This window comes from Brachyistius frenatus, unplaced genomic scaffold, assembly GCF_029030835.1.
Source record: "Brachyistius frenatus isolate BFR_SWC_R1_liver_20210118 unplaced genomic scaffold, ASM2903083v1 Contig_47, whole genome shotgun sequence".
NCBI lineage: Eukaryota > Metazoa > Chordata > Actinopteri > Embiotocidae > Brachyistius > Brachyistius frenatus.
The window spans coordinates 2592988-2607301 of NW_027210646.1; the positions used below are offsets into that span (position 1 = coordinate 2592988).

At 45.6% G+C, this 14314-nt stretch overlaps 1 protein-coding gene across 5 annotated transcripts in view; it reads right to left on the reverse strand.

The window, feature by feature from the left end:
- The window catches only part of eya1 (EYA transcriptional coactivator and phosphatase 1), a 64984-nt gene that overhangs the window by 2818 nt on the left and 47852 nt on the right, over nucleotides 1-14314 (reverse strand). For all 5 annotated transcript variants that reach the window (XM_069703691.1, XM_069703692.1, XM_069703695.1 and 2 more), the window contains 6 exons: nucleotides 14034-14123; nucleotides 4186-4244; nucleotides 3902-4062; nucleotides 3586-3700; nucleotides 3127-3248; nucleotides 2199-2299 (listed from right to left, as the gene is read on the reverse strand). In XM_069703691.1, coding sequence (XP_069559792.1) covers nucleotides 2199-2299; nucleotides 3127-3248; nucleotides 3586-3700; nucleotides 3902-4062; nucleotides 4186-4244; nucleotides 14034-14123 — 648 coding nt within the window. The remainder of the gene's footprint in view (nucleotides 1-2198; nucleotides 2300-3126; nucleotides 3249-3585; nucleotides 3701-3901; nucleotides 4063-4185; nucleotides 4245-14033; nucleotides 14124-14314) is intronic.

The following is a 14314-nucleotide window of genomic DNA, read 5'->3' on the forward strand; positions in this document are numbered from 1 at the left end:
AGAAAAAATACAATTAACAACGGATTTGTTACTTTTCTTTGTTTTATGTAATTCTAAAGTATAACATTTGATGGTTTTGGACTGTGGGTTGGACAAAATAAGCAATTCGTAGATTCGATTTTTTGTGGTTGACCCTTTTAACATACAAAATATAATAATAATAATAATAATAATAATCATGGGCATATTCATTAGTATTGAAAATACTGATTCTTGCAGGCTTTCTGCAGGCAGGAAGTTCTAACAATGTGTTATTCTTTACACGGCAGCTAAAACATTTAGTGGATGAAGGAAGCCCGGCCCACTCGCCAGGAAAATCAATCACATCAATAACCCTCCCCAACTGCTGCTGCCGCTCTCCTGTGCATACGTACAGCCAACTCGTACATCTGTACCTCTGATTTCTCCTCCGCGTCAACGTGAAGCTTTATACCACCAAACCACTCCAGCAGCATGTCTTCAACACGAGCAGAAATGAACTCCCCACAGTGTCTTTTGAATGAACGTCCTGGCTGCCAGTGTGTGTTTAGGACAGTGCAAATGAGCTGTTGTTCGCGAGCAAAGGATGGGGGGAGAAACCCGAGTCGCCGAGAATGAAAGGAGCTTGTCAGGTAGAGTCCTCAGCGACTCAGTGTGGGGAGCCCATTACCCTCCCCTTATCAAAGGTATGGCCTCTCCCAGGCGTATGTTCCGCTTAGGAGAGCCTGCACTGACCCTTAAAAAGCTCTTTGCTTTTTGTTTTGTAAATCGCCCTTTGCTTTTAAGTTTAAAAGCTGGAGATGTTATCTCTGCTTTCTCTCCCAGGCGATGGTAATAACTGAAGACAGAATTGTTTCGGGGATTGTGGATTTTTTTTTCTTCTTCTTTTTTTTTTTAAGGTGAAGGAATGAAGGGCCGAGAGAACTTTGAGACATTTGCTTTTGTAGTTCCACACAGTGTCACGTCTGATATGCGCCTCCTGACGGGTGAAATTGTTGTGTTATTTCACGTCTTCTCTGATGTTGACACAGAAACCTTTTACCACATGGCGTGTCGTGGGACTTGCACCACTCCGATGGGAGAAAAAACACCTTATCCTTCCGTCAATGTCACACTCCAACAACTCGAGACTGAGCGAAAATATTTGCATCTTTTTCCACAATCACCCTGAAGACCACATTCCCAGGGCGTGTTCCCTTTTCATAATACAGAGCTATTGCTTTACACTTTTATCCAGGCTAAAGGTTGTTCCTTCTTCCCTAATCGCTCTTCACTTATCCTCACGCTTCTTCTTGTTGTTTACTGGGAAACAGGTGAAAAAGGAGCTGGAGGCTTTTCAAAGGAAACTGCGCGTCATCTGCCTGACGCTGCGGCTCACCGTAGCCGTCAGGGAAATATGCTCCTGGGCCGCTGATTAATCCGCTGATGAATATGTTTGCTGCGTGTGGCTTTGCGTGCAGCGTTGGGTTTACATCCAAACTTCACAGAAACGCTGAGTGCACGAGATGTGGAGCAAGAGCCAACAGGTAACATAAAAAGGGAAAGTGAGGTGTGGGACTCATCTGAACAGATACCGTCATGTTTCCAAAAAGAGAACAGTGGGGCGTGTGTGTGTGTGTGTGTGTGTGTGTGTGTGTGTGTGTGCGTGTGTGCGTGTGAGAGTGTGGGGAAGGGTGTCGGCTTTGGCTCTTGATCTCGTGCTAACAGGCTTGTCATTGCAGTAAATATTCTAATTTCATCAACAATGATTTAAGTCCTCTTTATGTGCGCTCTATTTACGATGTGCCTTCAACATGCCTGAAAGGGGCCTGTCTAGCGTTACACATCCAGCATTCACGGTGCTCAGGGCACCAAGCAGGAATATATAATTATGCCATCTCTCCCCTCCCCTGCTCTGTAAACCTGAGATGGCGGAGGAAGAGTGCTGATTACACACTACAGACTTGCTCTCTTGTACTTGGATGCCCGTTAAGAGGATAAACGGATGAGAGTAACGCAGGACTGGTGAGGAGGAGAGCTGGAACGCTGATTCCTTTCTTTGGAAAGGTATGGCAGCTATGTTTTTGTGTTCCGCGAGCATTCATAATGAACTCCTGACCTCATGGAAAGCAATCAGCAGTTCAAACATTATCTTTCCTCCTCGCTCCGTGGATTTCTCGTGAATGTTTTCACCCGATGAAACCAGTGTGTATATAGTATATGGTATCTGGTATTCTTACCTTTTTCGAGCCTTGCTCCTCTTCCACTCCGTCCCCAACAACAATGTAAACAACTTTCCTCCCGAACCTTTGAATTACTCTCTCGAAGCAGCTCTCCTTCCCTGTGGAGGAGTCGAGGGCAGGATGTTAGCGGAGCGTTGCGTGGACGCAAACAGATATAGAGGGCGCGCACACACACCTACACGCTTTCAAAGACTCGTACTGAACACCAAGTTGATTCATCAGAGGCACAGGGCGACAAGAGCCCCTTTAAAACGCCGCACGTACCAAAAAGGCCTCAGTGTAAACACCGAGTTCAGAGAAGAGATGCGATAAGATCAGCCCTCAGATAAAGACTATCTTAAAAGCATTAAGTGCCTGTCTCCTCCTCAAACCGAGGACAAATGGACAAATCATTCTCGCGTGTTGCAGGGTGCAGTGAGGAAGACGAGGGTGCTCTGCTGCAGCTCGGCACTGATGGGCCTGAAAACGCTACAAGAGGGAGCCTTCACGTTTATTTTGTGAAAAAGGGGAAGGTGGGAGGAAAAGTGGGGAGATGTTAGGGGAAGGGGGAGGGGAAGGGGGAGTGTGGGGGGGGGGGTTCTGTTGCTTTGGAATGACATAAATGTGCAGAAGTGGTTTCATATGCAGAGACAGAGCAGAAGAGGCCTGGAGAGGCCCAGCACAGGCCCAGCTCCAAGAAAATAATCCCAGGCTGATTAGGACTATTTCTTCACAGACGAACATCAACCCTCTCCGGTGACCGAATCTCCCACAACATCCACGCCTCAGTCCTGTCACTTAGGTAGCATGTGTGTCTTAACTGTTTGCACTCGCCGAGCTAAAATAACAAGCATTTAACGTCCCACAGTGACGGACTGTGCCAAACAAAAAGCGAAACAAAGCACACATTTCACATAAAACGCCAGTTTTTTTGTTTTTTTTTTACCTATTTTGGTTGCACTATAAATATTCTCAATAGGAAAGACGATTCCCAGGCCGTAGAGCAGGACCTTAGCCAGCGCAGGGATGAGCTGTGTGGTGGTCACCAGGATATTCACACAGTTTGACCTGCGGCAGAGAGACAGAGGAGAAGAGCAAAGGGATGACATCATTCTAAATCACTCTGAGGGAGGACAAAAGAAAACACAGTGTGCAGAAAATAAATTCTTTAAAAACACGAGCTGAAGTGAAGGATTGGATGTCGGCTCCTTTTTCAAGTCACATCTCTTAGCGCACTTATTTTTTTTTTCAAAATCAGAAGACGAAGTCTGTCTATAAGACAAATCCAGAGCACTGGTGTTTTCTGTAGTAGCTGGGCAGCATGGCGTTGACTTATTTACACTACATACAAGTTTATACATGTGCGGTGTGGGACTGGGTACAATTTTCCTCACTGGAGTCCTACCTTGAGTGGATTAATGTTAGTGCTTTCAGTGCCAGTGTTAACCAGGAGTCCGTCAAGGCTTCAATTTCTGCTCGCAATTGCAACCAGGCTTCCCTTTTGGCCGGGCCCAGCAGACCTGAAACGCAGGGTAACATTGTTTGGGTTGGACCAGCCCTCCGAAATACCAATGAAATTTTTCAAAATGTACCCTGACCGAGTGGTGTGGCGTGTGCGCTTTCAGAACGCACACGTGAACACGCGCAGCAACACCCACACAAAGACCCGCGAACTCATTTCTACTCAACGGTTCTGTGCAGAGCAGCTTGCTGGGGATTACCTCCGACGTTATTTTTGTAGGTGGTGTAGATTTCTTTTACTCGTCTGTAGCGGAAGGCCAGTTTTCTCATCCAGTCCACGCCTCCCCGCACGCCTGTGGCCAGACACAGGTTGGCACTGGTAGCTGCTGCATGGAAACCGTCAGCGCTGAAGTTATACGTACTAAAATAAAGACGGAGAAAGAATCTGTTAGCGCGCGCCGCTTCACCGCTTCACCGCTGGAGGTGTAAGCACACGAGACGTTCCTCTAATGAACCACAAGGTCAAAGCGTTGCCGTGCCGTACCTTAGATCCTGGCCGTTGTCGTCAGAGGACACGTCGTCGATATGTACCTGGTCACATTCCTGAAACAAAACACAAAACATTCACTTTGAGTGATGTGGGGTTCACACACACACACACACACACACACACACACACACACACACACACACACACACACACACACACACACACACACACACACACACACACACACACACTCTTAAAAGAAAATAACACATTATTTTTCTTCCTTGGAAAGGAGACCACATGTTGCAGGTAATTCTTCAGAAACAACATACTGATGCAGGAATGTGTTCTCTGGCTGGACACCTCACAGTCTTCCCTTTTGCTTTGATTCTTTCTTCATATTCTTTTGAATCAGCTCCCCTTTAATTTTTTTTTTTTTTTTTAACCAGACCTTTACCAGCTGTGTGCAAAGGAAAATGACCATCATCATTCCTAACACTAACCTCAATACCACTAGAAGGGTCAAAAGGTATGAACACCCACAGACATAACCAATGAAGCCTCGATAATTAAACCAGAAACAATAAATATTGCTCACGTTGGCTTTTGAGCACCCAAAAGAGATGCCAGCTGATATCGAGCCTGGTCTCCAGTCTTTGCTCTAAAGGTATGTGCGTGTGTAGGTGTCTGCTCTCTTGTGTGTGTGTGTGTGTGTGTGTGTGTGTGTGTGTGTGTGTGTGTGTGTGTGTGTGTGTGTGTGTGTGTGTGTGTGTGTGCGTGCGTGCGTGCGTGCGCATGCACACACTGGTCTTCCCCTTTGGCAGTGCCTGGCAGCTCTTGGAAAGGTAGAGGGATTCTGCAGCTCTGCACTGATTCCACCGGTACACAGTAACACAATCCAGACTTTCTGGTAAATGTAACCTACTAGAAAAATTGAACCTGATGCTAACCGCCAATGAAATTATGACCTCTGATTGCTGCTGCGCCACACACCAACACAGCCCCGGGGCCACTCAGCCAGCCAGCCGGCAAAAGAGCGCAGGAGAAAGCAGACAAAAAAAAAAAAAAAAAAAAAATCTGTTATTAGTTTTCCATTTATAGGAGCGCTCGAGTGCCTCCCCCTTCCTCCCCTCTCACCCCGCCCCATTGGCCAGCTCGAAACGTGAGGGAGTCCTGCCTTGGCATTCAGATCAACACATTTCACATGGTGCCGAGGAGAGACAGGGGAGCTACGCTGCTTTTTGCTCAAACTTGAGGTGGTTGAGAAATAGCCATCTTAAGAGCAAAAGGCTTTGCAATTCATGAGACATTAACCTCTGAATTTGTTTCAGTCAGTTCTAATCTAGTGTGAATAACAGAGGAGGCATTTGATATTTCTATGATGCAGTCGCAAACTAATTTCTCTGTAAAGCTGCAGGTTTTAAATTGGTTAGTTTCACCTGTTTAAAGTTATGTGAGAAATAATAATTTCTCATGGAAATTGAAACTCGAGGAAAAGAATTCCTCTGGTCTCAAGTATGAAAAATCCCTCCCAATTTTTTGAGCTTTTTAATTAAGTTTCATCCGGTTGTTAAGACACCAAAACACAGAAAGGACTTCCTTGTTTTAAGTCAATCTAACTGAGGCCAAATGCTGACGTTATTACATTCCTCTCTAATGCTAGAGCAGGGTAAGGGTAAGGGCTTTGGACCGTAAACCTTTTTTATTTTACTGGTTCCCCTCTGAACAAATTTTTCATCTCCCTGGATTTGTGGAGAGAGGGAGGGAAGAGCGACGTGAGGAGAAACTCAAACCAGCTGTTCTTTAACAGAATTAAAATCTTGACCCCCAACCCCAGCTCTAATGCAGCCATTCTCTCGCCAAGCCTCTCCCAGCAAGCCCCGAGATCCAAAGAGGAAAAGACTTTGACCCCGTGACCCCTCTTTCCTCCACTCCGGGGCTCCGGCACCTCGATAAGGGGGTGGGAGGGCGGAGAGGTGGAGATGGAGGAGAGTAACGGGTGAAGGCTGGGGGATAGGGTCCAACGTGACCTCACATGGAGCGAGCTCGGAGCACCGCGTTCCAGAAGATGGACTGCCATCTGACACGAGGTGCAGGCGGGGGCTCGTCGCTCTGTTTGGCCTAATCTGTTCCCAGACACTCACCGGCAGATCTTTAACAGTTGAAGAAAGCAGCAATTTGTCCCGGCCTGAGGATGTGATGCCAAAAGTCTTGCAGATAATTTATGTCCGCCAATAAGCCACAAATTCCCCTCAGAACAGAGCTCGAGCGAGGCGTACTGTTGTGCTTAATTTCTTAAGTAGTGGAGGCATGTCTGTTTGTTTAGGAAAACAAAAACAGCACCCCGGGTTAAGCACCTCATAAAGCCTCCCTTCAAAGACCTCCCATTCTGGTGCAAGTGACTGGAATGCTTCTGTTATCCAGTAATTACCTGCTGATGAATCAGACGCAATCTGCCGACAATCAGCCGCAGCCACCTCTTTCACTGCTTCGGCGCAAGACCATTCACTTCCACTCATTTGGTACATCATGCCAAATTGCATGCTGTCTCCTTGTACCTTCGTGGCAACAGCTCCTCATGTTTGTTTGCAAAGTGTTTCATTCGTTGTGTGACAGCCAGCGTGTACAAAACAGATATCTGAGAACAAGATTATTCAGCCCGTTAATTACGGAGCTATTTTAGGTTGTACAGCCAAAACTCCACCGAGACCCGAAACACATGCATATGTCTCCTTAATTAGGTCTAACTGTAGCCACTATAACTGCAGCTTGATTATGAATGATTTTTCATTGACTAGTCCAAATCCTCAAAGCTAATAAACACATCAAACCTCGACAAATGGCCAAGGAAAATGCAAAGGTTTGGGTTTTACAGTTTAAATGCCTGTATCGCTTCCACTTCATTGTTTACGCATGCTTAGTTTTCCATACATGTTACGATGCCTAATTAATAGAAGAACGGGGTTTGGGACTTCCAGATATAAGTTTGTCAGTGTGTGTGTGTGTGTGTGTGTGTGTGTGTGTGTGTGTGTGTGTGTGTGTGTGTGTGTGTGTGTGTGTGTGTGTGCTGGGAATAAAAAATAAAAGGAGGGGGGAGGGAAGGGTTGTTGGAAGACCGAGCAGACTCCAACAATTACTGTTCCCAGCTGGGGCAGGCATAAACCTCTGCACTGGCTCCCTGGGAGGACCGGGAGAGCTAATAGAGGAGGTGGCTGTGGGTAATGTCGTACAGTAACCCTTACACATACTCATTAGGAGCCACTTCTGAAGGCCTCGTAAACACCACGGAGCCGTGAACGGTGCAGGTAGAAGTGGATCAAATGGAAAGAAACACAATTGGGTGGCGAATTTTCCCATCCAGGCGAACATTTTGAATTTGACAAATAAACACCCGGAAAATGCACTGTGGATAAAACATATTTTGTTGGTGGAAACACATGAGAGAATTTGTGGTTTATTCAGTGCCACCTTACGACGGTGTAGTTCATTTACAGTCACGCAAGACTTCACCAAAATAATTCATAAGCACTTGAAGTTACTGTCACCGACTCACGTGAAGGCTTAAAAGAAAAAAAAAAAACAAGATGGGTGTTATTTTGTTTGTATAAGGCTAACAATAAACTGACAGGCCTTCATTATGGTGGCACATTGAGGAGCAGTCTGAGAATTTCCTAGAACCTTTTGAACATGTCTTTTCCATCGAATCGCCCCATTCTCCCCTCACCAAGCAAACAGCGGTTTCTCTAAAACCTACAATCACCACTAACTCACACCAGATGGTCCTACTGTACGAAGGAGTGAAGACCCTCCACCAGAAGTCATTGCAATTACTCCTTACGCAAACACCGTGTCTTTCTGTTAAATTCATCAGCAACATTCTTCTCCTTTATCCGAGTTCCTTCAGCTACCAAACAGTTTTTATCTGTACACTGAAGACCAAAAAAAAAAAAAAAAATACAAAAATTGCCCAAGGATTGAAGACAGGATGCTTCTGCCTCGGGATGCTTCCATCTCTGCATCATTCACTCTCTCTTCCTTTTTCTGTCTCTGTCTTTCCACCAGCCTGCTGAAAACCTTTCACTGGGGAGGAAGTTATCAGAGCCCTCTTTGTTCCCTTGGCATCTGTCATTAAGCAATCAGCAATGACGGCCTGAGTCTTCCTGTAGCCCTGGAAAGAGCTCAGAGTGGTGACTGCAACAGTCAGAGGCAGGGAGAAGAAAGACGGGGAAACTCTGCGATGCATGTTACCAAAACACAGAAAGGACAACGTTAACTTCCTCTTGGACCGGCCGGCCTTTTTTTTTTTCTTTTTTTTTTTCCCCTCCATGAAGGTCTAGGTCACTGCCATACAATAGTGTCCACTTTTTGGATACAAGCCGTCCCCTTTCTCCTCCTCTCTCATCTTGTCTCTCAGGTGAGCTGTGTGTGCTGGGGGGTGGGTGGTCAAAACCACAGTGCGAGCGATAACAGCCGTCATCACAAAAATTCCTTGTGACCCTACAGGCTAATGCCATGTGAAAAAGGCTCATCCATGGTTCGCAGGTTCTCAATACCGTCACTCTACCGGCAGAGGCTGTCATCCCCCCCCACCACCCCCCACCCCTCACCCCCGTGGTCTGTGACCCCCAGCAACTTCCTTCTCCGTTCCCACCACAGGCACCCCTGTCTGGGGGTGTGTGTGCGGGGGTGAGGGGGTGGGGTGGGGGGAGGGGGGTGCGCGATTATCTGGGGGTCAAACACAGGATGTGGGTAACAAAGGGAGAGTTCTTCAAACCCACTTCATTCCAATCCCCAATCTGTGCTTGAACAGTCACGGAATTCAAACAGCGGTGCCAAACAAAGCACAGGTATAGAGAAGTCAATGCTGCTTTTACAAAAAAAAAAAAAAGAAATCCCACAATCAGGAGAAGGGATACAGAGGGAGCTTTTCTCGGAAACAAACTACAGTTTAACAAAGTTGTCTTTAAATCTCTGCGTCTGAGAAGTGGGAAAAGAGGGACACACCCCACAGGTAGGCAGTAAAAAGTACGAATTAGCTATGCGTGATTGATGAGCTGCTCCTCGTTATTTCCTACTTCGTGGCATTTTACATCCAAACCGCACCTCAAGGAGAGCAACGCTGGAGCCTATCAAATCTCAGTCATTTCAGCATTTTCCCCCCAGCAATAAATGTATCCATAGTGAAGCGGTTTATTGCTGCCAAGTGGACTGTTGTTTGGACAAAACTGTGCAAGTTTCCATTCTCTTGCCGTACGGACCACGTTGGGCAGGTGCTGTGTCTCCCTTTTTTAATGCAGGACAATAATTATATTCCTAAATAACATCATTTGTCACTGGGGAGAGATGTTATATTTTGTTGTATTTTCCATGCACCCTCAACCCATATTGGTGTATGAAACTACTGTATTGGGATGGTGGGTAGATGGGGAAGGGAGGGAGAGGGGAGGGAGGGAGGAGGGATGGGGTGAGGTGGCTCTGTGGGGCGAAGATTGACAGGGTGGCTTTGAAACCTCCACTTTCTTTCTGTAGTCTTTCCAAAACACATCTGTGGCCCCGCCTTGAGACTTGATGGAGTTACGTCGAGGAACATGACAGAACTGCTGCATCAGGGGCCAAGCAAATGATGAAATACCCACATCAGTGTGTGCAAACCCAAAGAAGCCCATCTGACAAAATACACCATTTATGAATATGGCCTAGTTTGGTTTCAGTAGCATGCTGCACGTTGAATATTTGAAAAAAAGGAAAAAGGAACTTCTAATTTTGGGTTTCAAAGCTTTTTACTGGTGCAAATCTTCATGGTTTTTATGTGTCGTTATGGTCCCTATTTCAAATATAAATCATCAACACCACACAGCTACAGTGTTAATTGTTAAATTACCATGAATGACTTAATTTCATGATTCAATGAAAATTGCATCATGTTCCTCCTTACTGGGAATAAAATCACCCAAAAAAATAAACCATCAGGTGAAACGCAATAAAGCTACCAGTCATATGTAATGGTAAGTCCAGGATCTGACTCTCTACAGTGGGACATAAAACCAACAGAACGGCTCCACACTAAGAGGCTCTGGAGGACCATTTCAGCCGCGAGGAAAAGGTAACCGTGCGTTTCACAGCATCTCTCATTAACAGGCAACCCCTGGGTGAGAGTGACAGAGGAGGTTTCAACCCTGCGACTGCAGGCTGGGAGCTATAAAAGTTAGCCAGCTTACAGTGTTACAGGACAGGTATGTGTGTGTGTGTGTGTGTGTGTGTGTGTGTGTGTGTGTGTGTGTGTGTGTGTGTGTGTGTGTGTGTGTGTGTGTGTGTGTGTGTGTGTGTGTGTGTGTGTGTGTGTGTTTGTACATGCATGTGTTTGTATGTGTGTGTTAAGACTTTGTAGCGCCACGTGTGTAGAGTGCATGTGCAAAAAGTCTGTGTGCACGCAGCACAGAGGCATCAGCGGACTAATTTAAAATGTTCCCACCTTTAGCGAACCCCCCCCCCCTCTCTCTCTCGCTGTGAGTGGTTTGCCCCCATGGCCTTTATTCTCCAGACACGGAGGGTTGTTTTCTCACCCAGGGAGGCGGGAGACGGCAGCCCCCCCGTACCCCACTGTGAGGGGAGCGCAGGGGGCTCGGCCAGCGAGAGAGAGGCCCCTGCGTTCCCACATACTGCTCGGCATTAGCGTTCGGGCCACAGCAGCGCACCTACAGTAAACTCACACCCCGACTCACAGCAGAGCTGTCAGTCTTCCCGGTGAACTCAACCTCAGTGGGCTTCATTATACACATCACTTTAGACCATCAGTTAACGCCAGATGAAATCCCCTGCCTCAGTGCATCCATGAACATGGCATTCAGGGAAGAGGAAATTTACAATATTTCAAAAATGAGACATGTGAACCAAAAGTCTTCTTGATAATTTACTCACGAGAGTGTATCATTTAAAAAGTACTAGAGCAACACAATGAAATTATGAATTACCTCATTTATAACACCTTACAATTATGATGTTGCTATCAATTAACAAATTAGCGCAAATATTGCTTTTGTTTCATGTTTTGAATTGGATTAATCTAGGACTGTATTATTATTATTTTTTTTTTTTTATCTCAGTAGCTATTGAAATACAACAAAATGAAACCAGTGTAGATCACATCAATAGGGATCACATTGCCTTGAATTACTTTCCTAATACTTCCTTCACAAAGAGCATTTTTTTGGTGATAAAAACAGATTGTGCTGTTCATACAATACTACATTCCTTTAAAGGACTGAGCAGCAAATGGTTTATGCGGGACAATCGATAAGAGAGATTTGCTCAAGTAGGGTTGGGGTGGGAAGTCTTTTGGTGAATCCGCAGTATATTCTGGCATCCACCTTAAAAAGCAGTGAAGCCCCCCCCCCCCCCCCCCCAAAAAAAAGGAAGCGCTGATCCAGAAAAAAAGTTAGAGGAAAAAGAGGGAGCAAAAGAGAGAGAGAGAGAGAGACATAAGGGTGAAACTGATCCCTGTTGACCCCTTCGGCATGCCCTCTTTCTTTTTATGACTTTCCCCTGAATCGTCACTCATCAGCTCTATCAACGCGGTCCGACCTCTATTCACACACACCCACACTTGAGCGCACATAATACACCAGCTAAGACGAGCACCTCTGCTGTAGCCTCGGCAGACTGCGTACAACATTATGTTGAATTGGGATGTTTCGAGGCCCTATGAAGAACACTCATTTTAGATCAGTTTAATTTATCTCCCCCCCAAAATATAATAATAATAATTAATTATTATAATTAATAAGTGTATGCGTTGCAAAATTTTAAGGGAGCGGAGCGCCTATTTAATGTCCTTGTGCAGGGGCTGGCAGGACGATAGTGTTAAGACTTCGATGGAGCACTCGCACACCGTTAGGCCTCTGACTCTGCACCTGTGTTTCTGCACAGCCACTGGGGTCTCCCTTTATGGCTTAGACCAAATTAGATGGACCATATGCATTTCTGCACATGCTTAAATACATAACTGCTGCTGGCTGCGGTATTTATAGTTGGACTCTATTTAGCTCTATCTGAGATGGAGGACTGTAAATCAGCAGAGAGGAAACACAACTGGTTAGGCATTGCTGAGAACTGGCACTTAACACTCCGACTGTCCCGGCTCAGTTTAAGAGGAGAGATCAATATGCCTTCAAGAGAATGTCACTCCTTCTCTGGTATGATGGTTAATGACAATCATTGCCGACGCTGCAGAAGTCTTTACATTGGACGTTCTAAGAAGCGTTTTTCCAGCAGCCCCCAGACAGTTATTTTAAATAAAATGATTACTCAAAGTCAAGCTGGAAAAAAAATCTGAATCTTTTTAAGTGTCAAAGCAAAATCTAATAATTTTGTTACTGAGATAGAGCAGAAGAAATACATGCCGTGGACTTTTAAATAATTTTATAAATAGTCTGAGCTGCCAATTCATCTGTGAACAGTTTCATCACACATGAAAAGAAATCAAAACACAGGACAGATGTTGAGCGAAACCACATTTAAGCGTTGTCACAAACTGACATTTTTTTCAAATGATTGGGGCACATCTATTAAATAAAGTGCAGCAGGAATGGATTCTACACGGCCACGGCATAAGGAAATATTTAACCAGCCAATTGCAGTCAATTAACTTTGATCACGATGACTGCGTCTGTCTGGAAGAGTATGAACATTTTCTTTCTCTGTATCTCCGTCTCCCGTTTTATCCTCCCTCTTGGGTTTGCTTCATGTAACACAGCCGAACATGGTGGTGAGTAATGAGACTTGGCAGACTGGCCACAGATCTCTTCACACTTAAGTATCAAACAAAACATTTCCTCTTCTGTGAGGTCAGCATAAAGCAGGACACTGAGGGAAAGCGCTGGGTCAGTGGGATCAGATTCACTGGGGAAAAGAGGCAGAGAGGAGGAGGCAAGGACAAAAATTGAGGAAATAAAAGCTCAATACAATGATAGACAGAGGATTGGGTAGAGCAGGTGTTGAGGGAAATAACATGGAAAATAAATTGGTTTGTTTATTCCTAAACGTGACGTGCATGGATAGTTAAATGGGTTTGACATCTGGATCTGGACAGAGGGTGTATTTCATGCCAGTGCATGTGTGTTTATGTATGAACAGATGTGACAAATATTTTTCTGCCCATGCAGTCTGAGCATATATGCGTTCCTGACCCTCTGGTCTTTGCTTCACCTCTCCCTCTCCCTCTCAGCCACACACACACACACACACACACACACACACACACACACACACACACACACACACACACACACACACACACACACACACACACACACACACACACACACACACACACACACACACCTCTCGCTATGCCTGATCCGTCTATTCCTGCGCCCCCAGGGGAAGATTTTACACTAGCCGTACATGAATCAGGGGGGAGGAGGGGAGTGAGCACGGGAGGGGACACGGCGGGGGATTTCATGCTGTGTCGGAAGGGTCTGTGGTGAAGGCGGACAGCGACACCAAGCACACAGCATGACACAGTCAGACAGAGCGGCCACAGAAACACTAGAGCCTGACAAATTACACTGGCCGCGATGGGAGTGGGAAGGAGATGGAGGTGGGGGCAGGGCTGGTGACCCAGGAGACTGACAGCAAATGTAAAATTCATGGTATCCCTTGGGCTCTGAGGTAATACTTCACCCCTAGGGGACCGTTAGCTGAGAAACGGGCTCCATGCTATGAAACAGTTGTTGCTACTTAAAAAAAAAAAAAAAAAAAAAAAAAAAATCCTAATGGACTGTTCTTGGGCTCCTCTTAGAATATATACACTGCTCTGGTCCCCATAATCATCACAAGGCAAACAGAAGGCATTTGTGCTGAATCAGAACATAGCAAAGTGAAACACGCACAGTTAGACTCACCTCTAAGTCGTTAAAGAATAAGTGTGTGTCGGCCAAGTTGAAGATCATTTCTTCCATCCTCAGGCCTAATGATACAGATGTTGGCGGGTCCTGAAAATAAACCAAAAAATGAAATCAAACAAAAATCATTCTTCTGAATTGTTGGTGTTATATTGTATGCTTGATGAAGCAGACACTCTAATAAAGTCAGTAGTGATGTTCCTTGTAAGTCACTCAATTAATGCAGAATCCCTTTAAATTCCGCAGCAAGCTGCTCCCATAAAAAAAGGCATTAGGCGGAC